At 40.5% G+C, this 25,657-nt stretch overlaps 1 protein-coding gene and 1 long non-coding RNA gene across 10 annotated transcripts in view; both read right to left on the bottom strand.

Annotated features, from left to right (window-relative positions):
• The window catches only part of LOC145440342 (uncharacterized), a 28,805-nt gene extending 23,591 nt beyond the window's left edge, over positions 1 to 5,214 (bottom strand). For 7 of the 9 annotated variants that reach the window (XM_080317916.1, XM_080317920.1, XM_080317922.1 and 4 more), the window contains exons 1-2: positions 5,070 to 5,214; positions 2,819 to 2,952 (exon numbers count right to left, since the gene is read on the bottom strand). In XM_080317916.1, coding sequence (XP_080174042.1) covers positions 2,819 to 2,952; positions 5,070 to 5,157 — 222 coding nt within the window. In that variant the 5' untranslated portion in view covers positions 5,158 to 5,214. Of the gene's footprint in view, positions 1 to 2,818; positions 2,967 to 3,284; positions 4,513 to 5,069 lie in introns of those variants that run through there. The other 2 variants (XM_080317918.1, XM_080317919.1) reach the window with 2 other exon arrangements.
• A 3,713-nt stretch (positions 5,215 to 8,927) lies between these two features.
• Positions 8,928 to 9,993, bottom strand: LOC145440343 (uncharacterized). The gene is made up of 5 exons (XR_013915529.1): positions 9,857 to 9,993; positions 9,491 to 9,801; positions 9,342 to 9,423; positions 9,154 to 9,272; positions 8,928 to 9,097 (listed from the first exon to the last, which is right to left on the bottom strand). It is a non-coding gene; the product is annotated as an uncharacterized LOC145440343 (long non-coding RNA).
• Between the last annotated feature and the right edge of the window lie 15,664 nt (positions 9,994 to 25,657).

Here is a 25,657-nt window from a genome sequence, read left to right as displayed (position 1 = left end):
ACTACAACCCTGCTTGACTTTAATCAAGGATCTGTGATTTCACGTTGCTCATATATACCTGGGGTGGGCAACATACGGCCCGCGGGCCGGATCCGGCCCGCAAAGGGATTTTGTCCGGCCCGCGGACAGTTTTTCGTCTTACATGATAATGTGCCCCGCCGGCCCCAGTCTTCCGAGATTCCCCACTACTTGCTCACATACATTATAGTGATTGTATGTTTTTATACATATGTATGTACAGCGAGCGAGGGTGGAGATTACGCGTAAGTTCGTCGAAGCGAGAAGACTTGCATTATCGGCATTTACGATGTACTGAACCCTAATGTCATTTGTGGTAATAATGGTGTTTGTCGACGACAATGGTCATATACACTAGGCCGATATTTCTTATTTTTGATTCCGTTACCGCCGACTTGTAGCACGGCGCACACTTCTAGGCTTTCGTAAGACACCGATTATGCCAGGTGTCGCCAACTGAAAACGGGTCGCGGGCCAATTTTAAATTTCATGGCCGCGGCCCGCATGAATTCAATATCGAGATAGACAGGCCGCACAGTTTAACAACCACGCTATTTCGTCACCTACTTAACCCTAACGCATTGATATCTTGGTAAATTTGGGGTAGCCTACCGGGCTTATTGAACGCCTTGAAATCTTAATGAAAAATTGCACCGTGTGTTGATTGATTAGAGAGAAGCAGACATCGTGGTACCTGTATGACAGGGGTGGCCAACCTGCAGCCGTGGACACGTAATTCAATTAGTAGGTGTTGGCGGCCGTCGACGTATAATTTGAATTTACAAATTGACTCCCGATTTCTTGAAAGATTTTAATTATTCGTGAAAGTTTCTTCGCGCAGCGCGCGATTCCATGCGACTTTATTTTTCGATTTTAATATAGTTGCGCACTTTGCAATCAGAGACCCACAGTACAGTTGCGAACAGATGCGCCACATATAGGAATACCAACTCGGAATCGTGTTTACTTCACTATATCGACAATCCTGACGGAGGTCAAGACATGCAAAGAACAGCATGCAACAAAGTGACTAATAATAATTGGCCTGTCCTGACCGACCCTCCACCTACTCTACCGGTGAATCTGATCACATGGGATGAAAAATAATATGTAGATCAGGGGTCTCCAACACGCGGCCCGCGGGCCGCATGCGGCCCGCGAGGTCCTATTTTGCGGCCCGCGACCTGATTTGAAAAAAATTCAGAAAAACGCTTAGTAAATCATGTTGAAACGCTAGAATTGATTTCAGTTGAAACATAATGTTGTTGTTTTTCAAAGTGAGCCATTCTATGTGCCCAGTATCACTATTACTCACTAGTTGATACGGCTTCGGCATGGTAATATCATTCCATGGATGAAGAATTTGCTGGTACGAATGGGCATATTGCCTTGACGTGCAATGGCCCACCACTGCCAAGACCGAGACGCCTGCAAAACGACTTCGGGCGCTCCAAAAGACAATGCTTTACGAGGAGATAGTTGTCTAGCAAGTAGGCCTACCGTGTATAGCTAACCCCAATATTGATTCTTCAATCCATGGGTGGCCAATCTGCAGCAGTAGAAGGAAAATTATGCGGCTGTCGACACTTGTAATAGCAACCCTAAGTTTTCGCAGATACCCCCTGCATCAGCTGTATCTGGGAATCTGATCACATTGGCCGAGAAAGGATAAATATTTTATAGTAATATGTGAAACTATACTAATATTTATTGACGAAATTCACTCATGAACATGGAAAATTTTTCGCGCCTCGCGCGACCACAGATTGGTTCTCTGTGGCTATTTACAACGTAACTACTAACGATTTGGTGCGCATAGTAAGCCGATATGTGCATATAGATTAGTTCGGAGTGTACCGGCAATGGACATGGACATGATAACGTGGGTATTTGGCCCCAGCTAGTTTATCACGACTAACCACCGGTATGCGGCCGCAGGCTACATGAGTACGCGAAATGCGGCCGTGAATTACAAAAATGTTGGCCACCCCTGTTTTAGCGGCTCAAGAGTGTTGTCATTGTCAGGTATCGTGTACAGCTCATAGTCCAAAATATAATGACATTGATGATCATGATACCTTTTGTTGTATCTGTGTTTGTTCAATAAAATATTAGTTCTTTTGTGGTGACTATAACCGTCGCCTATGTTAGAAAGCACAGCGTTGTAATAACGTAGAGTTATCAGACGTGGTTGTTGAACTGCGTTGCCTACTTTTATATCGATATTGATGTCATGCGGCCCGCGGCCTCTAGGAATTTGGAAAAGTGGCCCGCGACCTATTTTGAGTTGGCGACCCCTGATGTAGATACTACTAATTTTAATGACGAAATTCATGAATGAATTATGAAAAATTTTTGCGCTTGTCACAACTATGAACGGCCTACATTATTTAATAGATTAGTACGCAGTTCGCCGGAAATGGACAATGGACATAGACACTTTAACATGAGTATTTGGCGTCCTGCTATTTCATTACGACTATTCCCTGGAATGCGGCCGTAGGCTACATGAGTAGTCGCAATGCGGCCGTGACTGGCAAAAAGATTAGCCACCCCTGCTGTATGACAGTGCTGTTCTCAAATCGACATTGTCTTCGTCATTATTGGCGAAAAATGACTTTGAAGTTGCATCGCTGTCGTTAAAATACATTCATTAAATACGATTTATTCCTTGAATACGTGGATAAATGGGCGAATAATGTATCGATTCAGCAATCCGGCCCGCCAAGTACTTAATTTTCCTATATCCGGCCCGCCGACTTGGAGAAGTTGCCCGCCCCTGATATATACTGTTACCTACACGGTCAGCCTTCCATGTAAGTCTATCTGCAGTGGTCATGACTTCTCCGATCGCTTGAGCTCTGAAGACAACAGACGATCCAGCAGCTCTCTTCACCGTGTCTCCCGCAGGATGCGAGAAATTCCATGTGCATGCTGCAGAACAAAAACTGTAATGCAATTTTCTGAAGTTCCGTGCTTATAGGCCTACTAACAGTTCTGATTGTTAAAACGCTGCACACCGAAATTGGTTTCCTTTCAACCTGTATGAGCAAAGCTATGATTTTTTTTCAATTTTTTTTTTGTTATCTCATTTCAAATTTCATTGGCTATCCCATGAAAATTTCAGATTGTCTACAAAAACGAAGCATTACGAGTTTGGCTTAATTCGAAACTATTGAAGTTAAGCTATTGGAATAGAAGATTTATGTATCCGTAAAAATTATTGTATTCAAGGTGGTAAATTTTACCATTTAGGGGTCACTTACCTTTTTGCTTTCTAAGGCCGAATTTCGATTACTTATGTAGCCCGCGGCCGCATTCCAGGGTATAGCTGTAACCTATATTAGCTAACTGGGTAACTGTAACCCATAGTTAGCTACCCATGTTAAACTGTCCATGTCCATTTCCGGTGAACTCTGGACTAATGTAGGCTACTGGTTTCATATCAACTTACTGTAGGCTACTATACGCACCGAAATCGCGAGTGGTCATGTTATGTTATAACATATGTCATGTTATGATTTGTTATGGTCGCGCATGGTGCGACAAGATTTTTTTCAGATTCATGAATGAATGTTGAGTTGATGGATGGAGTGTTTTCGAAAAATTTAGGGAAAGTTATAAATAACGAATGATGGGCCAATTGTGATTTGTCACTTTGTTGTGTGCTGTTATTTCTTATCCTCCCATCAGGATTGTCGGTATATAGTTGAAAGATATTGGAATTGCCCGAACGCACCAGAAACAAATTTCTTTCGTGAGGAGCACAAAATTCCAAGTTGGTATTTCTATATGGAGGCGCATCATTTTTCTATGCTGTTCGCATACTGTACTTTGGGGCTCACATACTAATTGAATTACGTGTTGACGGCCGCATCAATTTCCTGCTACGGCTGCAGGTTGGGCACCTTTGATTTATCCACACTACTCTAACAACCCCACTTCAATGAGTTGAAATTAAACCAAATCCGTTACGCAACGATTTCTAGACAAATGAACAATTTCATGGGGTTAGCAGTAAAATTTTATTTTTATTTCTATTAAATAATTCCAATTTTTGCACTCTTGTCGCTTCACTCCTACTGGTTAGAAATGAGCCAAATTCAACGGTAACGATAACCTAACAATATTATAGAATATCCAGTGAAATCTGAAGAAAAAAGTTATTTTTGAACCCTACATTTATCTAGATCAGTGGTTCTCAACTGCTGGTCCGCGGTTTCCTGCCGGTCCGCCAAATATATTCGAATTTTAAATGTCAATTTCAAAATGAAATAGATGGACGCTTGTTCACATTTATTATAGAAATAAAAGACAAAATGTTAAATTGATTGAGCTATTTGGAACATATTATTCAGCATTGTGTTGCAATAGAGGGTTCACGGTTTACTTTGAGCGTACGTCGCAACGGTGCACGTGTTGTACTGTTCAAACGTAGCCTACAGCTCGAAACGGAGATTTTAAACGAACTCCGTTAAATTCCGACAGTGCAATTAAGCGACACTTGGTTGTATAGCAGAGGCTAGCAAACAGAAAAGTTGTAGGCCTATTTCTTTCAACAGATCAAATTGAACAAGACGTCAAAAGCTTTGCCTTGCAGAAACTTCAACACAACCACATATAAATATCGCAGAGGCAGCATTATATCAAGTTTCCATCACCGTCTATTACATGTAATTTGCATACATTTATCGCAATTATAATCAGGTTTTAATTTTGATTTTTAAGGTTCTCCGGTCCGCAACAGTTGTTTCAAAGTCTTACCAGTCCATAAGGTTGAAAACGTTGAGAACCGCGAATCTAGATTATTTAGCAGTTCTATGTATGTGTGAGCGATACAACGCCCTTTTGCATATATAAGCTAGTCAACTCTATTTTCGTTACTCGATTCGGAATAGCGAGCGGCTTAATCTGTGCTTAATTCATCTTGCAAAATGCAACGACTCGAATCATTCAAAATGTGAAATGATGACGTGCGACTCAAAGGCAGCAACTCGCTTCCACACTGCTATCTCACTATACTATTATCTAAGCTAAATTTGAATGCCTACTTTGTCCTAATGTGGTGCGTAAGAACCCCATTAACAACAAGCTTGTCCGAATCACTGGATACATTCCAGCAGGCAAACAAAATTTCATAATCAGATGTTGGTGATGATATATAATAATATTTACACCTGAGAAAGAAATATTTCAATGATAGGAATATCATATTGATATTATGATATTGAAAATAGCTGTGCTGTTTTATACCTATTCATTCTTGAATGAAAGATATAAAAATAAACTGTTAATTGTCGACTGTCAATTTCAACAGCAATAATGTACATCAACATGAAAAAAAAGAATTCATAAATGGTAGGAGTTAAGATGTAACTGTAAATTATTTGAAATATATTGCACCTGCATCAAGTTCAGGTCATTGACAATAAGCGAATAAATAAATAGATATTAGAGCAGTAATATCTTTGTATCGACATAATATAAATAGATCACTATGAAAATAAGAGCTAAAGAAAGCGGGAATAAAGGACAAAGGAAAAAAATGATTAACAGATGACTCCCGTCTCCCTATGAAGTAGGCTATTTATATATCGCTTTAGTATTGGCTCATTCATCAGACTTGTTCGCTGAACTCTGATACACTCGTCTGTGAACGAATTTGCATTCCATATCTTCGATCCCACAAATGTGATACAATTGTAGCCATTGTATCCCAAGGTGGATCTGCGCCAATGCAGTGGTGAGTGGTGTAATGTTGCGGTTAGTGAATCTTTTTCGATGGAGTATTTCTTGTCCTGACACATAAATCATTAAAAGGAGGAGATCACTATACGTATATTACCCGTGTGGATACCGAGGAGATTTTTATTTTTATTAGTGATTGTGAACAACTGAAGATAATCGCCTAGGCCAAGGTGGTGTCTGACTCCATAGACTACTCCAAGTCGCTTCGACACATTCCTATCTTTTCATTGTATCGCATTTTGTGGTGTTTATGCTTTTTGGGGTATTCATGGTGTTTGTCAACTACTATGGTCATTTACACCAGGCCGATATTCTTCTTATTTTCCGTAACTGCCGACTTATAGCACGGCCCACCTCTAGGCTTTTGTACGACACCGCTGAGGCGCTGACACAGATGCGGTGGCGAGGAGATTAGGTAAACCTCCAACACTTAAGTATCGGAATTCGGAAGTCGACCTTGGCCAGAGTGGAAATGGTGGCAAACGTCACGCGCGACTTTTCATTCAATTCTTTATTTATTCTATGGAACAAACCCTTCTGTCACGCGCAACTTATTGACGAACACAACCACTGATTCCAGTCTGGGACCTTGGTCGGACTCGAACCCGCACTCATTGGTGTTGCAGCCGCGGATTATACCACTGCGCTATCTCGCCACATTTTGTGGTGTATTGAACTGATAAAAATTGCTAATAAACCAATGATGATGATGATGATTGATTGATTGATCAACCTACTGCAAAAGTTACTATTGCGCAATCCTCATCGACGCCCATCTAAAAATCCAAAACAAAGTATTGGCGCCTAAGCGTCAGAGATGAGCATGGATTAGGATTAGGTTTTGAAAAAACAGGATTTGTGAAATTTTGTCGGATTTGGATTGGATTTGGAATATACGTTTTTTTTTCAGAACGGATTAGGATTGGATTTACGTATTTTCTGGGAGATTGGAATGTCGTGTGGCGAATGGCGACAAACTTTATTCAGATCAGTTATCAATGTACTTATGGTTACTAAGTTATCTTGAATCAAGTGAATAGTTGGTTGTGAAAGAAAATTTTCGAATCCCTCCATTGCATAAATTAGTATTTTTTCTGAATTTCCAGTTAGAATCAGATTAGGATTGGACATGGACTTGAATATGATAAAGTTATGGATTAGGATTAGGATTTGGATTTGAAGGTTCGGATTTGGATTGGATTAGGACATAGAAATTTCAAATCCGCTCATCTCTGCTAAGCGTATATAAGCGGATTTAAAATTTCTATGTCCTAATCCAATCCAAATCCGAAGCTTCAAATCCGCGCAACTCTAAACGGCGGACCGCGGAACATGTAATACTAAACGGTGCACATGCGGACCGGTGGAACTATAGAGCAGAGATGAGCGGATTCGAAATTTCTATGTCCTAATCCAATCCAAATCCGAACCTTCAAATCCAAATCCTAATTCTAATCCATAACTTTTTCATATTCAAGTCCATGTCCAATCCTAATCCGATTCCAACTGGAAATTCAGAAAAAATACTAATTTATGCAATGGAGGGATTCGAAAATTTGCATTCACAACCAACGATTCACTTGATTCAAGATAACTTAGTAATCATAAGTACATTAATAACTGATCTGAATAAAGTTTGTCGCCATTCGCCACACGACATTTTAATCTCCCAGAAAATAGGTAAATCCAATCCAAATCCTAATCCGTTCTGAAAATAATGTCTAATCCAAATCCAATCCAAATCCGACAAAATTTCACAAATCCTGTTTTTTCAAAACCTAATCCTAATCCATGCTCATCTCTGCTGTAGAGACTATAGGATGGAGCGACGACTGATTTAAATGCCTAATTAATATTCATCCGCGACATATTTTGTTTGCGTGATTTTTCAGCAACTATCTTGTAAAAATGGATATTTATGGTATTATTGCCCATAATACTATAAATATGAGATATTATACCGGTATTAGTGCATTGATATACCAAAATATCTATATAAGTTGAACTACTCTATTTACACTGCGCGCAATAATATTTTCAACTCCCTTTAGATTGGTCACGCTCCGCTTTGCGGAGGGAGCTACCCATCGTTACGTGTACCATTATTAATCCCACATGGAATTCAGACGGTGGAAAGTTGAGTGTTTGGTTGGTTTATTAATGCATGGTTGTCGATGGGAATGGGTCGGAGTATTGGAGGTTGAATACTTATAACGGACTCTGTGACTAATTGGACGTCTTAATATGTTTGGCCTGATTAGTGAATATCTTGGATACTTGCGTGACGGTCTTGCGTTTGTTGCTGAACTGAAATGAATATCAAAGCTTGAATTGTAATGGACAATCTTGTAGCTAAAGTAAAATGAGCCTACTGCATATATGTGTTGCAATATCCTCGGGAGAATGTCGATCACCATGATCTACATATCCCAATATCCTGCCATCCTGATATACTAGGTTTTCTCTCACTAAATGAAGCATTTGTTTAGCCTGCCAGTTTGTATAAATGTAACATAAGCTTAACGTACCTTTCATTTCGTCAACCACCAAATATGCATCGATAGTTTTTGTCAATTTTTCTAATTGCAGGAGTGTGGACTCACAAACGCCAGCATTAGAAGATGCAAAATTCCTGAACATATCAAGCAATGCTAAAAAGTTCCAGTATTACAAGTATAGTGAAGATTCTGTATAGGTGTACCTATATTGCCTCAGAACACCAGATGAAGGAAGCGATAAAACTCCGGTTTGTCGGAGCATTTGGTATCCCGCAGGTGATCTTGCGTACAATTCTAGTGCCCACCTAATCACGTCTGGATGATATCGTCTAGCGTTAGGATGCCTCTCTGCATTTGAGCACTGCTCTTGAAAAAACATTCTTTGCCACTCGTTCATGTTTTCCGATTCCTCATTCATCATTGCCTGCAAGTCATAAATGAATTGAACTATGAACTTCATTAATCACGAGATGACTCTCGCAACCATAATTTCCATGTGGAGGTCTTCCTACACTGTGAGCCTCTCATTTTTTTTCTAAGAGTTCCAACTTTTTTTTGCTACAGTACTTCCTGTTATATCTCGCTTTTATGTCGTGTTTGGCACAGTTTGTGCATACTGAATCGGGATCTCAAACTAAATACATACCGCATCACTTGAAAATAGATTCAAACAATTGAACTGCAATGGTTACCTGTTATAATGCAATTTTTAGCTCGTGAAAATGTTTTTTCCACTTTCAACTGGTCCGACTCCCATTTCATAATTATATGCTCCTTTGTATGCTTTGTCACTTCCTGAACTCCGGTGCAAAGTCTTACTTCATCAAGCTTTTCTATAAATAACTCGTATTATGCGAGTTTTCTAATACATTGTTAATTTATAGGTAACCTAAGACGTTATGAAGGGTTGAATGTTTCAGATCGATATGAAGAAGCTGGTCCGTACAGATGAATTTCCAGCCGTGAAGAGCTGCTGATTCAATGGATAGAGTGCTGGAAATCACTACCCTGTTCAAAATGAATATAATTTCATGCGGGCCAATTCAATCAATATAATGAAATTAACATTAACTTAACCTGATTATTGGCACTATGTCATCTTCCATACCATGCTTCTCAATGTGCAGTCTACCTTTCAGTTCATAGAATGCCCAGTTACCTAAATGAAGAAGCAATATCCAGCTATTGAATCTACTTGTGATATCAAACCATCAGGCCTGCTATACCCCAAATTTTGCTGTTCAAATTAGAAGCTGATTGTACCAAATCTGGAATATTTTTGTGCCTCACTGTCTCTGGCAACTCTTTTCTTGGAAAAGGTATCTTCCTTTCTTTCTATATGAATAAATATATCAATTGGAATCGTTTGGTGCGCATTGGTTTCTTGATCTGAGTGAGAGATACCCTGCATACCTTTATGATTGTGCTACATCTTTCAGGCAAATTTAGCTTAGGCAGAGCTCCCACCTTGAGTTGCTTTCTAGTTTTGAGCTGAATGATGTCGCTCTCCTCAAAATGATTTTCGCAGATTGCGGCTCTATTATAAATTACACTGTTAGTTCTGTTGAAGTTGAGACAGCTGCTTTACTTACGTCTCCTTATGGAGCAACGTCTTGATACGATCTCCTTTTGAGGGGTCCCTGATGGAAAGAAGGAGGCTGGCCATTGCTGCGTGCTGCTTCTGGGCCGCTTCATTCCTTAACAGCTCTGGTCTTCGTACCGCGAATAAGGACCTCTTACGAGATTGATCACTACGCGGAATGTTCACATAGGTACATCCAGGGATAGCGCAGTTTTTGGCCATAATTGCCGCGGCGGATCTATTATTTTTAACTGCTAAAGACGCAAAATGTACAACGGGATATAAGACAATGCGATGTAGCCTAGTGAACAGAAAAGAAGATGTCAAAACGAACAAGTACAGTCTTCCAATGTAACATAGGCCTAATGCCCGATGAAACAGTGTACGATATTGATCTTTTGGATGTAGTGATAATCTTTTCGTCGCTCTTTTTCATCCGCTTTCCGTGTAGGCTATTCGTTTTTTTCATCGGTTGCTTATGCACAGAAAATAGTTTGGGCAGTTTTGTATCGGTATCAGCGGCTTTCAACGGCCACTCAGTTACCGCATAAAGCCTTATCAATTATAGCATTGTCTACGAGTTTACGGGATTCGAACATAGTCGGCCGCGGAAAGTTTATCGCTGAATAAGGCATTGCGGGAAATTGATTTTAAACGTGTTCTGGGTGGAGCCCAGTTGTGAATTTTTTTTAGTGAGAACATATTGATGCTTCCTCGTAACATGCAAAATTTGAAACGTCTAGCTAGAATATTTCCACCCTTTTTCGGCGGTCAAATTCGTCCGTGTATTTCCGAAATCGCCTATACTTTTACATGTAAAATAGGACAATCGGACTCTCGCGAATGGAATTTCACTCCGCAAAGTCAAGCGTGACGGATCTAAACTTAGAACAATGGGTCGTCGCTCCATCCTACAGTCTCTATAGTGGAACGACCAGACCGCGGAACTAGCGGAACTTACAATACTAAACGGCGGACCGAGCGGAACTGCGGACCGAGTGGACCATAACAAAATAGCCCAATACTAAACGGCGGAACGAGCGGACCGCGGACCTAGCGGAACTTGCAATCCTAACTGGTGGACCGAGCGGAACTGCGGAACTAGCGCCGAGCGGACTACTACAAAGACCACAATGTAAACAGCGGACCGCGGATCCGGTGCAGCTCCTAATTTCTCAAAGGGTGCCTTTCATTTTAGCAATAAGGAGCATACCGAACATAAGGATATCTTGTCTAGGGTAACTATGGGGTGTCTTCAAGTGTGGTAACGTAGTACCAACAGACCCCAAACATACGCAAACTTGATGTCCGGGCTGCAACACAGTACGAACATACCACAAACTTTCCTCAGACATGATGTCCAGACTGCAACGCAGTACCAACACATTCCAAAAATACCCCAGACATGGTGCCATGCTTGCAATGCAATACTCTACTAACACACCACAGACATGGTATGGGGTGAGCATGAATGCCATGAACTAACTGGACGCAAAATACACATGTTAAACTGTCCATGTCCATTTCCGGTGCACTCCGGACAAATGTATTTAATGATATAGTAGGGTTACCATATTTTGGAAATCTAAAAAGAGGACACTTTTTCAGAAATTTGAGACTTGCAAAACCGGAGAAGAATTCTCAAAAATCGGTGAATTTTTCCCACTTTGTGATCGGTTGACTAGAAACAAAAAAGGTCAACTTTCACGCTCAGAGCCCAAAATACCATTTCTTCCTCCACATTGCCGGGTGGTTGACTAAAAAAAAAGCGTCACTTCTGTGCTAATTTACGGCGCATATCACTCGCATTTTGCTCGAAATATGACCTAAATTTTCAAAAAAGAGGACAAAAGGGCGTCCTCCGAGGACACTTTCAAAAAAGTCAAAAAAGAGGACAAATCCTCTTAAAAGAGGACGTATGGTAACCCTATCATATAGGCTTACTATACGCACCGAAATTGCGAATGCATATTGGTCACTGGTAATGTCATGGGATTGTTCATAGTCGCGCGGATTGGGAAATTTTTTTCAGATTCACTGATGAATTTCATCATTAATATTAGTAGTTTTACATGTTACTGATAAATCTGATTGATTGATTGATTGACTATCAAACAATTATCCTTTCTCAGTCCATGTGATCAGATTCATAGGTAGGAGTTGGTGAGGGGTGTTTTCGAAAATTTAGGGAAAGTTATAAATGACGTTGATGATGCATTTTCGGCTGGGCCAATTGTTATTAGTCACTTTTTTGCATTCTGTTATTTCTTGACCTCCAATCAGGATTGTCGGTATAGGGAAGAGCACACGGACGCGAGTTGGTATTTTTATATCAGGCGCATCATTTTACTCTGCTGTTTGCATCTGTAGTGTGGGGGCTTTAATTGCAAAGAGCGCTACTCTATTACAATCGAAAAATAAAGTCACATTGAATCGCACGCAGCGCGAAGAAAGTTCAAAATTTATTAAAATCTATTAAGAAATCGGAAGTCAATTCGTAAATCCAAATCGCATGTCAACAGCCGCCTAAACACATGAATTACGTGTCCACGGCCGCACAAATTTCCTTCTACGACCGCAGGTTGGCCACCCCTGGTATATATCGACTATCTCTGATCGAGAGGAAATGTATATGTATGTGTCTACTTGTGTAGTAATTATAATGAAAAGTGACTAGCTAACTCTGATGCTCTCTTTTCGATGGATGTTTCCATCACGTCGGTGATGGTGCTCTTATAGTCTATCTATAGCTCAGAGGTCTCAAACACACGTTTTGAGAGTTTGAGCGTTTGAGCATTTTGTGCGGCCCGCGACGACATTTTAGATTTTTATTAATTTGACAATATATGAGTGTCACATGTATCTTTTCAGGTTATAAAGTGAAAATTCCCTCTTAAATTGCTCCGAAAGCCTCAAACTTCATCAAACTTCACTATCACATCAATTGCAAACGCTACCATGCAGTGGAAGATTCACTATTTCGCCACATTTCCAATTCATGATGACAAATCCTGACCCTTAGACGATTCGTGACTGAAATTTGTGAGTTGGACTTAGACGCGACATTTCCTAAATTACTCAGAATCGGGCTAACTCGATGGCAAAATGAAAATGACTCGAGTGGACTTGGAGTGACTCGGAATGCCGTGAATTTTTTAGAACCATGGACGCAACAAACTAATCGCGTATCAGGGGAATAGTAATAGATCAGAAGGTCGCAACTTGGTATTTCGCTAACTAAGCAAGTTGTTATGACAACCATTGGCAATCTGTTAGTTACATCTTTGATGGTCGTTAAACCATGTTATTAAGGTCACTTAAATGTATCGAGTACCGTAGTGGGACGCTCCAACGATGTAACAGCAATGGGCCGTCCAGCGTTCCGACATTTCAATCACTAGGACACATTCATTAATATATTTATATTATATTTATATTTTTTCTGCTCTAATATTTGAAGATATTTGGCGATGAGATTAATAGCCTACTTATCAGAAGTATACCCGAATCAGGGATAATGCTCAATTTAAAAATGATTTGATATCAGATCACTCTCTATTATCAATCTGTTAAATTCAAAATATTCATAGTAGCTGAAAAATAATAACCCGATAGCTTTTATGATGGCAACATACATTTGTCCGCCATATGGTGTCTATATCTTATAATTAATATATATCAAGTACAACAACAATTCTATTCAAATAGTTATAAATGTGATGATTCTATTCGTGCCAGGCCTAAATTGACACAAGAGTAAATCACACTTTGACGATGTGTGTTGACTATCAGTCTGCTGGATCGGCTCTCTTTCAATAGGACAATTCATTCCCGCTAAATAAGGCCTACTTGGGAAGACATAGAATACCCCTATAAATGCTGCGCCCCGCGGCGTCGTCAAAACTGGAAAACTGGCCCGCGAGCACATTTGAGTTTGAGACCTCTGATCTAGCGAAATAAAGAAAGTACTTTTTATTTTGGAACGTGCCAGTAGGTTTTCATCTGCTCACTCTTGTAATGGTTACGTTTCTGGACTATGAAGTTAAAATATACGAACTGTTTACTTTATGCCATGTAGAAAGTATTGTTTTTTTGCTCGAACACGATAATTTGATAAGGGAAAACTTATAACAACTTCCTATACAAATCCAAGAAGGATTTCTCAATGAAAACGTGGACTGACTGAACAATGTCACAGCAGACTAAGATGAATAATGAATATGTTTGTCTCAAAGATTAAGCCATGCGAACTGAACGTAAAGTGAAACTGCGAACGGCTCATTAAATCAGTGCTTGAAGGTATGTCAGATTATGGACAGAGGTGGTCATGGTCAGTAACGAAGTACTTCTACTTTTTCGAAGTACTCAAGTAGTTTTCCTCTACTTCTGGTACTTGCTCAAGTAGATCTTATTTTCGATACTTCTACTTCTACTTCGTAATATTTTGTGAACTACTTACTTACTTTTCGCTATTTCCAGTTTGTCAAGTAGAAGTAGTTTATTCCCCCTATAAGAAAGATAGCCTAAGGAATTTCGCGGATGTTTTCACGTCGTACCAACATTTAATTTTCATAGAAGTCCTGTAACACCCAGGATTTTCGTTGCGTTTCGCGCACAGTACATATGAAGTGACAAATATGTTTTAACGAAAGTATCACGGGTTGCGTGGTTCCGTTCACACCGCATTGTGGCCTATATCAAATGTTCCATCACAGTAAGTATGGTCCCCACAACGTTTGACACTACCGTTTCGCAATCTAGCAATTACCTATTATACGTAGCAGCCCATGAAGTGTCCTATTATGGAAAAATGGACTTTGTGACTTTTTAACGTTCGACCTGTTTTAGCAGACCACCGTTAAAACTTTCTGGACAAAAGACATGAAATATATTTTCCGATTTTTAGAAGTAGTATTTGTATTTTTCTTTCAATCACGAGTATTAAACGTTGAGTTCTAATTATAGTTTCAGTTGTTTTGTCAGGAGATCATTCATGTTGAAGTATAAAAGCAAGCGTAGTAATGCCTTATATTTTCCGAAAATATAGCTATATACGCTGTATGGCTTTTTTACGATCTGCAATATTTTTAATTAAAGTATATTACTCGTGCATTGTGTTAAAGCCGTTTCCGACAAAACGAATTGCTCTTCGACTGAACTAGGGGCTCTATAATATGGGGGAGGGCGCCATGCCACGATATTCTCTAAAACGAGGTGTTCGAGTAAACAAAGGATTAGTTTCGCATTTCCATATAAAAACTATCATTTACATCCCATGATGTGGACGACTGATTATTCTGTCGAAAATTGAATACCTCCTGGGATGCATCAAGATGAATCAAGCTCTCTACGCCTTCCGCATCGCTACATTTGTAGCTTTTGACAGTCCATGCGCAAGAATTACGATCGTTTTCACAACAACTTACTTATTTGAGTAGATTTAAAGTCAGTCGATTCTACTTCTACCTCAAGTAGTTTTAGGTGGCTTATGAAATAAGTACTTTTAATCGTACTTGAGTAGATTTTTTCGTCGCTACTTATACTTATACTTGAGTAGCTTTCTTGACTATTTTGACCACCTCTGATTATGGATGCCACCTGGCTACTACGCTGGTTAACTTCTTCTATGGTTCTCACAGTCTTAGTTAAAAATGACTGAATTTTCCCACGGGCACATCAGATGAAGTATCTTTGATCTATATATTCTGGTGTAAACTGATTACAACTGATCCCAGTCCATGCGACAACTTCCTATCTTTTCATTGTATCGCTGTGTTGTGGTCTTTTGAAATGATGAAATTGGTAATAGAAGTTCTATTATAGAACTGATACTGTGGTCCGGTGTCAACAGATTACAAAGTCATGACCATTAAAAGCTTACTACATTTTAGAAATACAAAACATATAAAGTACATAACGACATGGAATAAAGTAAAATTGTGTCGTAACTCATAACTAGACGTTGAAGAATTACATTACTTGACAAAATGAAATTACTTGACAAAATTTTCAAGAAAATATATGCTTCAACAAAGTCCAGAAAAATATCACTTGAGAAAATCACGAGATGCGCCTGATCCACTGTCCGCCGGTTACATTGCAAATGTTGTGATAGTCCACCGGTCCGCAGTTCCGCTCCGTCCGCCGTTTAGTATTACATGTTCCGCTGTTCCGTGGTCCGCCGTTTAGTATTGAGCTATTTTGTTATGGTCCGCTCGGTCCGCAGTTCCGCTGGTCCGCCGTTTAGTATCGCATGTTCCGCAGTCCACTCGTTCCACCGTTTAGAGTTGCCCTTCAAATCCTAATCCTAATCCGATTCCACTTGGAAAGCTATAGCCTACATATTATGTCAATATAATTCAGTATCAAGAAATCAGACGCTCAATGAGTGCCAAAGTACGCTCTCGTATTCGACATTTCGTGCTGGTACCGACAAGATAGCGTAATGGTAAAGCGTCCGGCTTCTTGATCGGAAGGTCGAGGGTTCGATCCAGACCAAAGACCTGATTAGTAACGCTGGTATCCATTAGGGTTGCCATATGTCCGGAATTTCCCGAACATGTCCGGAATTTCACTGAAAAATCTGCGTCCGGGAGGAATTTCTAAAATATGCCTAAATGTCAGGAATTTGAAGGTTTGAAGTAGGTGCAAAGGTTTTTCGTAAATCAACATAAATAATATTATTTTCTAGCAGATTTTTACTATTCAAAATTCTTCTTCGCGCCACCCGCGAGTTAATGCAACGTATATTGATATTAGTATGGGCACCAGGCTCCAGCACCCTCGCCTAAAATACATAACCACCATTTACTGGAATAAGTCTGACTGTAATCGCAGTTAGAAGCTAACGGTATATTCCGATAGTTGGTTAAGGTCGATTAGATGCTTCAGTCACAGACAATGGTTCTGAATCTTGGGATCGTTTGAATTTATCTGGGGATCGCGATGATGTTGGACATAATCAGCTTCCCAGTTCGTGAATAATTTCGAGCAAGCTTATCAAGTTTTGAGCTGGGCCACGAAACATTTTCAAGTGGGAAATGAGGTCGCAACCAGGGCTTTGGAGCCTGAGCCGGAGCCCCGGAGCCGTTCATTTTGACCGGAGCTGGAGCCGGAGCCGGAGCTCTACATAAAATTCAGCCGGAGCCGGAGCCGGAGCTGGAGCCAGTTATTTGAGGAGTAGCTCCGGCTCCGACGTATTTCATAAGATGCTATTATATATGCAACAACCACATCTGCTGATTTATCATAATTGAACAGCAGGCCTGAATTTTAATGCTGTGCACAGCAATGGCATAGAGTAAAGTTGTGCGTTCTAGTGCAACTATGATGTTATCGATAATTAACAAGTATTCATTATGACGTCACAAGCCGGCACGGCGGCACGTATGTCTTCGTTGCTACATCGGATGTTACTGACGGTTGACAGACTCTAGATTACTAACTAACCTATGGGTAGATTAGTAATCTATATAGACCAGGAATGGCCAACCTTTTCGGCTAAAGGGGCACATGCAATTGACGAACGAGTGCGCGGTCCACTAGCCGCGCCAAGCGGGTAAAATTTTCAAAGTTTATAAATAAACTATGGGTCAATAATATTATTACTTGAGTATATTGCGGGTCTACTGTATACCGTCCACTAGGCTCAGTTTGCAAGGACACGACTATTCGTCGTCTGGCCACATCGATATCGAAGGTCTCCGATATATGCGACAATGATTTTGTGCCTACATTTCACCGTCGACTATATGCGAGCGCAAACGCGGAAAGACTTTCTCCCGTAATTGCGAATACAGTTAGACTCAATCGGGTAAATTAGGCGTTTTTTTTTCATTTTCGGTAGGGGGTAGGCTACCAAGCAAGAAATCGTGTGACAATTAAACACGCGAAGCGTGAAGAAAAATTTCACTACTATTTTAGTCTATTGTAATGTACGACGATTTACTGAAAATGTGACTGGACCATGGATCTGCCAATGCGTCGCAACTGATATTTTAGTCATCAACATCCCAAGTGTCGCAGCCAGACTTGTAATTTTTGGTTGGCATTGCAAGTTCACAATCTGAGCAATTCATTTTCGATAATATAATAAGAAATTACCCCGCTGGCCACGCAAAACCCTCTGATATAGACAGGCCCATTCGATAATTTCAGAGCCGGAGCCGGAGCAGTGGTAATAATGTGGCTCCGGAGCTGGAGCCGGAGCTAATGTATGATAGAAGAAAGCTCCGGAGCGGAGCTGGAGCAGTTTAAATTTACGGCTGCTCCAAAGCCCTGGTCGCAACCAGAACAGGTTGGAAATCATCAGATGTGCAATCTGCTGGTGCATTTTATAGTATAGCCTAATATATGGAAGAATATATATTATTGACAGAATTTATTCATAAAATTTTACAGCCAAATGCATATAGTAAGTGCCCAAGAAGTTACATCGACTACCCTATGGTGGATCCAATATCAGTTCTTTTTTGGGGCGGAATGGGGCAGAAAAATGTTGTTTCGGACCTGATTAAAACATATAATCAGATAGCCGCACCGACCCAACAGTATAGCAGGACTGTCAAACACAATCCCGAGAGGCCAGATACGGCCCACCAGACGATTTCATTCGACCGGTGTAGAAATCTATTGTAGATCCTACCAAGTAGCAATCACCAGAGCTCAAATTACAGATGACCCAATTCATGACCTATGTTCCACTCCATTCCTATATACCAGTGGCTCCCAACCTTTTTTCACCCACGCACCATTTCGAGGTTTTAGGCAGTGCTCGCGTACCACCTAGATAAGATAAGTGCGTCAAAGCGGTCAAAATGTTTCCACCGTGTTGAGCTGCCGAAGGCAGCGAAACAGAAAATAAACTGCCCATTTTAAGGCGCAGTATATGATTTCTGTAGTGGATCTATTTGGAATTCTAGTGATCAAATATAATAAAACGGAATTTGGTTACGTAAGAATCCAAATACTTTACGACTAAATCTCTTCTCCGTAGGCCGTTATTGGTGAAATTGCCCCTACCCACGACGGCGGCGGCTTCTCCAAACTAAAAATCATGACCCACCTGAACTATAATAGCTACCCTCGGCCGAAAAAAGAAACAGAATCTACTCTCGTATCACCTGGAAGACCGTCGCGTACCACTGCTGTATGTAGTCGATGGGCATTGGGCAAAACTTTTCTAGTGGGACGTCATATTGACAGATGATGTGTTATAAATCATTTTGAATCCGCTAGTGGGCGCTAAGGAGTGTCCGGAATTTGCTTCACAAAAATATGGTAACCCTAGTATCCATGACTTCCCTGCTTGGCGCTCATGCATTACTGGGATAGCATGGAGGGTGGTGTAAGACTTAGAAAGACGTACAAGGCTATATCTGTACCTTCCTTGTCCAGCGGCATATGCACATCATGCACTCATGGTATGCATATGGCATATGCGCAGATCGTGTGTATGTCTATCATGACTAGGGCGATTTTTTTTGACCTAAAAAACGGAAGATTTTGACCTAAAATATCCAAATTTTGAAATTAGGTGTTTTCACACATAATGTTAAAATTGTACTACTAATATTCATTTCTGGTTGAAACTGTCTGTCCTTACGAAGTAGTTTGGCCTGAAAAACGTTTTTTGGCTCAGAAACTGACAAATTTTTACATGAAAAAACTAATATTTCAACGAAATCTGGCCCTATGAAGAATTCCAGTAGTTCCATTACGCATTATGATGGAAATAATTAAATCAAATTGTAGTACAACGAAACGTACTTTCCTACATTCTCGGGTAGAAAGTGTCTGTCTGTCCTTACTCAGTAGCTTTCCAAGAATGGAGAAATAACGTTCAACAGCAGCAGTTGTTGGCTGACAACACTGAAGTTGTGCGTACACTGCTGGTGACCAACCGTGTTGCTTCATTCTGACAACGCTGTCTACATAACAATTTTTCATCGTGCGCTTCTTGATATAAGAACCATGCAATGCCCACGCAGTCTTGCTTCAGTTAGGATATTGCGGTACGTTGAGCATAACACCATTTGTTTCATTTGAATGTTTAATATGATTCACAATGAGCAGACACGGGGCCATCTACAACGGTAGGCCTATAAATAAAGTAGGCTACAAGCTGTAAAATGCCTAATGATAAGTGCACCGAAAGTGCAAAATCTACGATACAAACGAAATGCAGGTTGCAAAAAAGTTTTAACTTCGTAAACAATTTTGACATTTTTTGACCTAACGCAACAATTTTGACCTAATTTTGACTTTTTTTTTGACATGTCAAAAAAAATCGCCCTAATATGAGTCGGTGTATATGCCGCAAAAACATCAAGGACAAAAATAAACTGCGTCCTTTCCTTGGTGACGTCATATTTTGTGTTCCGATTGTTGATATACGCTGTTCTTTTGAATTCTTTACTAGTTGCTGACGATTACCCCTGACGAGTGTCAGCAGAAAATATTCGGGTTCATTTCAATATGAATATACTATTCAAAAGTACATGACGTAAAAACTTTGCAAACTTTGTGAAATTGCTGGAGGACTTTGTCACCGGTTTTACAAAGCCAGAGATAAAACTAATGTCACCAACTACTGACCTATATCTGTCCTACCGTGCATTGGAATTGTGTTCGAAAAATTGCTCCTCTCCCTGCCTATCTTCGTTCCTCGCCAAGATGTCTATCATTTCTCCACAACAGTTCGGCTTACGCAAAAAGCATCAAACCTCGCATGCCCTGTTAACAGTGGCTGAACAGTACTATGACATCTTGGAGAAATGAAGTGTGGGATGTAGCGTTTTTCTTGATCTAGAAAAAGCGTTTGACTGCGTCGATCACAGTATTCTTCTCTCGAAATTGGCGCGCTACGGTTTCCGGGGTCCACAACTAGAGCTCATGAAAAGCTACCTGACTGGAAGATATTAGATGGTTTCGATATCCAACACTTTGTCCTTCCCCCACCTTGTTACATGTGGTGTTCCGCAAGGCTCTGTTCTTGGACCTGTCCTTTTTACTTTATATGTCAGTGATATCTTTGAAACCTCATCATTGAATAGGCCTACCACTCTCTTCGCTGACGATACTCACCTCCTATCTCACGCACCTACTACCGCAAGCTTGAATGCCGTCACTAGGGCTGGGCAAAATCGAGTACCTGAGTGAATCGATTCTGAATCACGCAATATGCTTCGAGTCGAGTCGAGTAATCGAGTATCACTAATTATGACGTCATAACAGAACGTGATGTGTGAAGGTTTAAATATGTATCTTTAATTTCACCACGAAGAATGTAATGCCTGTTATCCATCACATAAAAGATATTTTGGTATTTTTTCGACCATACCGATTTTATTGCACTTGGTGACAATGTTGCGGGACGATCCTGACTTTGGAAATCTGCTAGTTTCAGCAACTTCGTAGCTTTGTACTATATGTTTTGTATGCTACGATACGGCCAATCAAGGTTTCAAGCCTTCAACTGCGAAAATTACTGTCGAAACTATAATTCTCGTTGATAAATTAACTTCCAGTGGCGAGGAGCGTATAATTCCAGTACTCGAAAAAATCGTCTTTTACTACTCGGACTCGAATCATCACAATTAATACTCGATTCAGATTCGAGGACTCGAATCATTATGCCCAGCCCTAGCCGTCACCCGTGATCAAATGCCCAAAGTGCATGAGTGGGCGTCCCATAATAGCCTTCGGGTTAACGCTGCGAATTCCCAATTATTGGTCGTGAACTCCTGCGATCACCTAACCGTGGACATCGCTGGTCAACCAATTTCCAACACTAAAAATGCCAAATACCTTGGTGTTTTACTGGATTTGGACGCGTCCGGGAAGAGTCACATACAATCACTCGAACCACAACTATCGAAGGTATGTGGACTATTTCGCTGCCTTAGCTACACTCTGCCAGTCAGCGTGCTGTTGATACTCTTCAACACTCTATTCCTATCAAAGTTACAATACGGAATTCTTTGTTGGGCTTGTGCCTGCAAGAATACAGTTGACCCACTGCAAAAACTTCACAACATCGGATCATCCGTATCATTGCCAAAGCCCAATGGGGGCCTGGATGTGCAACTGATAGATCGCTTCTCAAAAGATTTGGTGTTCTAAACTTAGAAGATATGAGGAAGCTAGAAATTACCAAGTTTATGTATCAGTTCCATTGCGGTCAATGTCCCTCAAATTTCAACGACTACTTCACCTCCGAGACAAAAGCGCACAAGTAGCCTACAGTAGGCTACACGCGCGTCAACGAAGAACATAACTACTATATGATCAAGACTGAATACAAGAAAACGCATTGCTCTATCAAGTATGCCGGACCCCAATTGTGGAACAGCATCTCGCCGGCTATCCGATGACAGTCGTCGAGCATGTCCGCATTCAAGTCGAAATACAAGCAATTTCTTCTAAATAAATACTAGCCATAGTTTTCAGGATTACCGGACCACTACCTAAGATCAACCTCGCCCTCCGTCACATGCCACCTCATTTTGTCGCTTGCGTCTTATATTCTCTGCATTAGCCTACTTTTCATTCAGTGTGCATGCCTCTTATACTTCGCCCAGACTAAGGTGGGTGTCTGATCTTATGGCTACTCCAAGTTGTTTCGACACCTTTCTTTTCATTGTATCGCAGTCTTGTGATGTTTTGAAACGATAAAAATATTAATAAACCTGATTGACTGATTCGCCATCGCCACAAGACATCAATCTCCACGAAAATCGGAAAATTCAATCCTAATCCTAATCCACTGGAAAAAAATCTCAAATCCGCCGCAGACGTGAACGGTGTATTTCATGAGCTTACCTGGATCAACGATGGAAACTGATGAACTCACGGAAAGCAAAAAAACGAGATTTATACACTGACTGCGCTGGAAACGTTAATTTGTCTTCATGAGCGCGGGATTGCAGCCACACGGAGCTCGCCATAAAGTACTTGCTCTTTATACGACACTTCGACTCGACGCCATTCAACACGAATCCTCGGACTGATGACCGGGAATGCTTAGGCTTAGAGGCTTTTGCCAGTTTTATATTGGTCAATTGCATCGCTGACAGTTCGTCCTATTAAGATTTCCAGGATGAAATTGATCCACATACTGAATTCTACAGAAATAACACCTTCTTGCATCACTTGCTAACTCTCATATATTCGCAACACGGCGACGACATGACCGAGCTTTCGCACAGCGCGGTCACTACTACTTCACATCCGCGATCGCATAACATGCACGTTTTCTACGTAGACTTGAAGATACAAAGGCAGGTATAACAGTCTCGCTACGCGTTCCAAATGCTTCACAAAAACAAAGCCCAACGCAACCAACGCAATCATTATTATTCTTGATGGGATCATGAACAGAACCGAACTGCGGGAAATGCACTTTAACGCAAATCACCCTTCACGTACCTTATCTTGTCGGGGTAGCAGGTGGCTTGAAAACCAACCCATCGACTTGACAAGTCTTCGCAGGATGAAAAATGCCCATTGATTTTTTTGCTATTGCGGCGGACGACTTCCTACGTTACCCACCCGCCAGAGATGAGCATGGCTTAGGATTAGGTTTTGAAAAAACAGGATTTGTCAAATTTTGTCGGATTTGGATCAGACATTTTTTTCAGAACGGATTAGGATTTGGATTGGATTTACCTATTTTCTGGGAGATTGAAATGTCGTGTGGCGAATGGCGACAAACTTATTCAGATCAGTTATTAAAATGTACTTATGGTTACTAAGTTATCTTGAATCAAGTGAATCGTTGGTTGTGAAAGAAAATTTTCGAATCCCTCCATTGCATAAATTAGTATTTTTTCTGAATTTCCAGTTGGAATCGGATTAGGATTGGACACGGACTTGAATATGAAAAAGTTATGGATTCGGATTCGGATTTGGATTTGAAGGTTAGGATTTGGATGGGATTAGAACATAGAGATTTCAAATCCGCTCATCTCTGCCACCCACGCATCCGAGAATCTACTAGATTTTCTCCCGGACCATAAAGGCATGGGTTGCGAAATGTTATGAGTGACGAAGCTGAACTCGTGCGACGATGACAGCGTGATGTGCCAATAACGCATGGAGGTGAATCTACATTCTAAACACTGATATTGCGGATGACCTGTTTCCAGTGTACTTTCGAACGATTCCGCGACGTAATACTGATACCTTTCCGTGCCACTAGCTGTGTATTCAGTTATTTCTTTATGTGCATTTTGACCGTTTTTTCCGTTGCCTCGAATGTATTGTTATTTTTATGCAGGGTGACATGCTTAGGCTAATGCTTATTTACGCTATCATTATTTTACGCATTCCGTCACGATTTCACTTTTCTGATGACTCGACTTGACTCGAGTCATTTTCTCAAAATAAGGAAATGACTCGACTCGAGTCAATCTGTGTATTTACTCGACCATTGTACTCGAGTCATTGAGCATGACTCGAACCAAGTCGTATGACTCGAAACTCAGACGACCGACCGAGACCGACATTTCATCGAAATTTCGAAGAATAGTTAAGTCACCACATTATTAGGATTTTGTCTATTGGTACTGGCACTGCGACGTTTCAATTAAAGATTCGTGACGTCATGACTAGATCAAAAAATAAAAATAAAAAACAACAAAAACATGTTTTAAACAGGATTGTTTTAAATGATTTTTGTTTTAAATGCGACCCTAGATATATGCAGTTGATTACCAATTTTACTGACGAAATTCCTTCGTGAATTTGAATAATTTTAGAACATGAATATATACAAGTACATACCGACTGTACAGAACATCGATACTCGCGATGTCGACGCGTGGTAAGCCGATTGTCCCGACGTATAAATAAGGTCTGGAGGCGAAGCCCTTTAAGAAGTTGGGTTGATTTACCAATAGGGAGGGATATCATATATGTCCTGTTTCAAGAGGATTTTTACTCATTTTCCAAGAAAACCGAAATGTCTTCTAAGGACCTCCAAATGTCCTCTTTATTCGCAAATTGTACCCCCTTATTGCCGTGAGTGTTAGGTGATGATATAGAGACAGCTAAAATGTGTAACATTGGCAAAAATACACGTGAAACCTGGCGTTTTATGCGATTGACGTGTATCTTGACTGAATGTGGTGTGTAATACGAATTTTTAGTCAGCTGTACATTCGCGTCGCAGTAGCGAGTTGCTGGATCATTCTCAAACATACAATTCCGTATATAAATTTACAGATTTGAGGTGTGAGGACTTCGTATCAAGTTCAAATCGAGTACGTCCTTCAGTGATGATGACTCGCTATCATAAAACTGAAGGAGAGTATGGTTGGAAAAATTTCAGTGATTCCTATGCGATCATTGATCGAATTAGTATACGTGGTTGCTGAAGTGTTCGTGTGCTTGAAGAGCTCGCTGACAATGCACTATGAGCGTGTTGTTCAATAGTCGAGTATCTTGCGGTAATACTATGACGCAGGTGGACATTTGGGGAGTGGCGCAAGTTACTATGCTTACAACTTGATATAGTCGTGTGTAAGTAGGCCTATTCCAAAATTGAAAGATAGTAATATACATGGGAAGGTTCAGCCATTATTTGACTAGTAGGCTACTCACTGCATAAAATTATGCAACCATTTCATGTAAACGTTTTGATCGTTCGTGAAAGAAGGGAAAAAAGAATTTCGAGACTAGGAACAGACAGTAAAAGGCAAACATTTTCATAAGTACTCTTGGACAGTAGCTGAATAGTGTATGCATTGCATAGTTGGCTGGCATCGGTACGCTACATATTAAGTCTTCAGCGAGCTCATTCATGATAGTT

The sequence above is a fragment of the Botryllus schlosseri genome, chromosome 6 (genome assembly GCF_051294905.1).
Source record: "Botryllus schlosseri isolate E-star chromosome 6, Bs_hap1, whole genome shotgun sequence".
Classification (NCBI taxonomy): Eukaryota; Metazoa; Chordata; class Ascidiacea; order Stolidobranchia; family Styelidae; genus Botryllus; species Botryllus schlosseri.
This window is presented reverse-complemented; position numbering and strand designations above follow the sequence as displayed.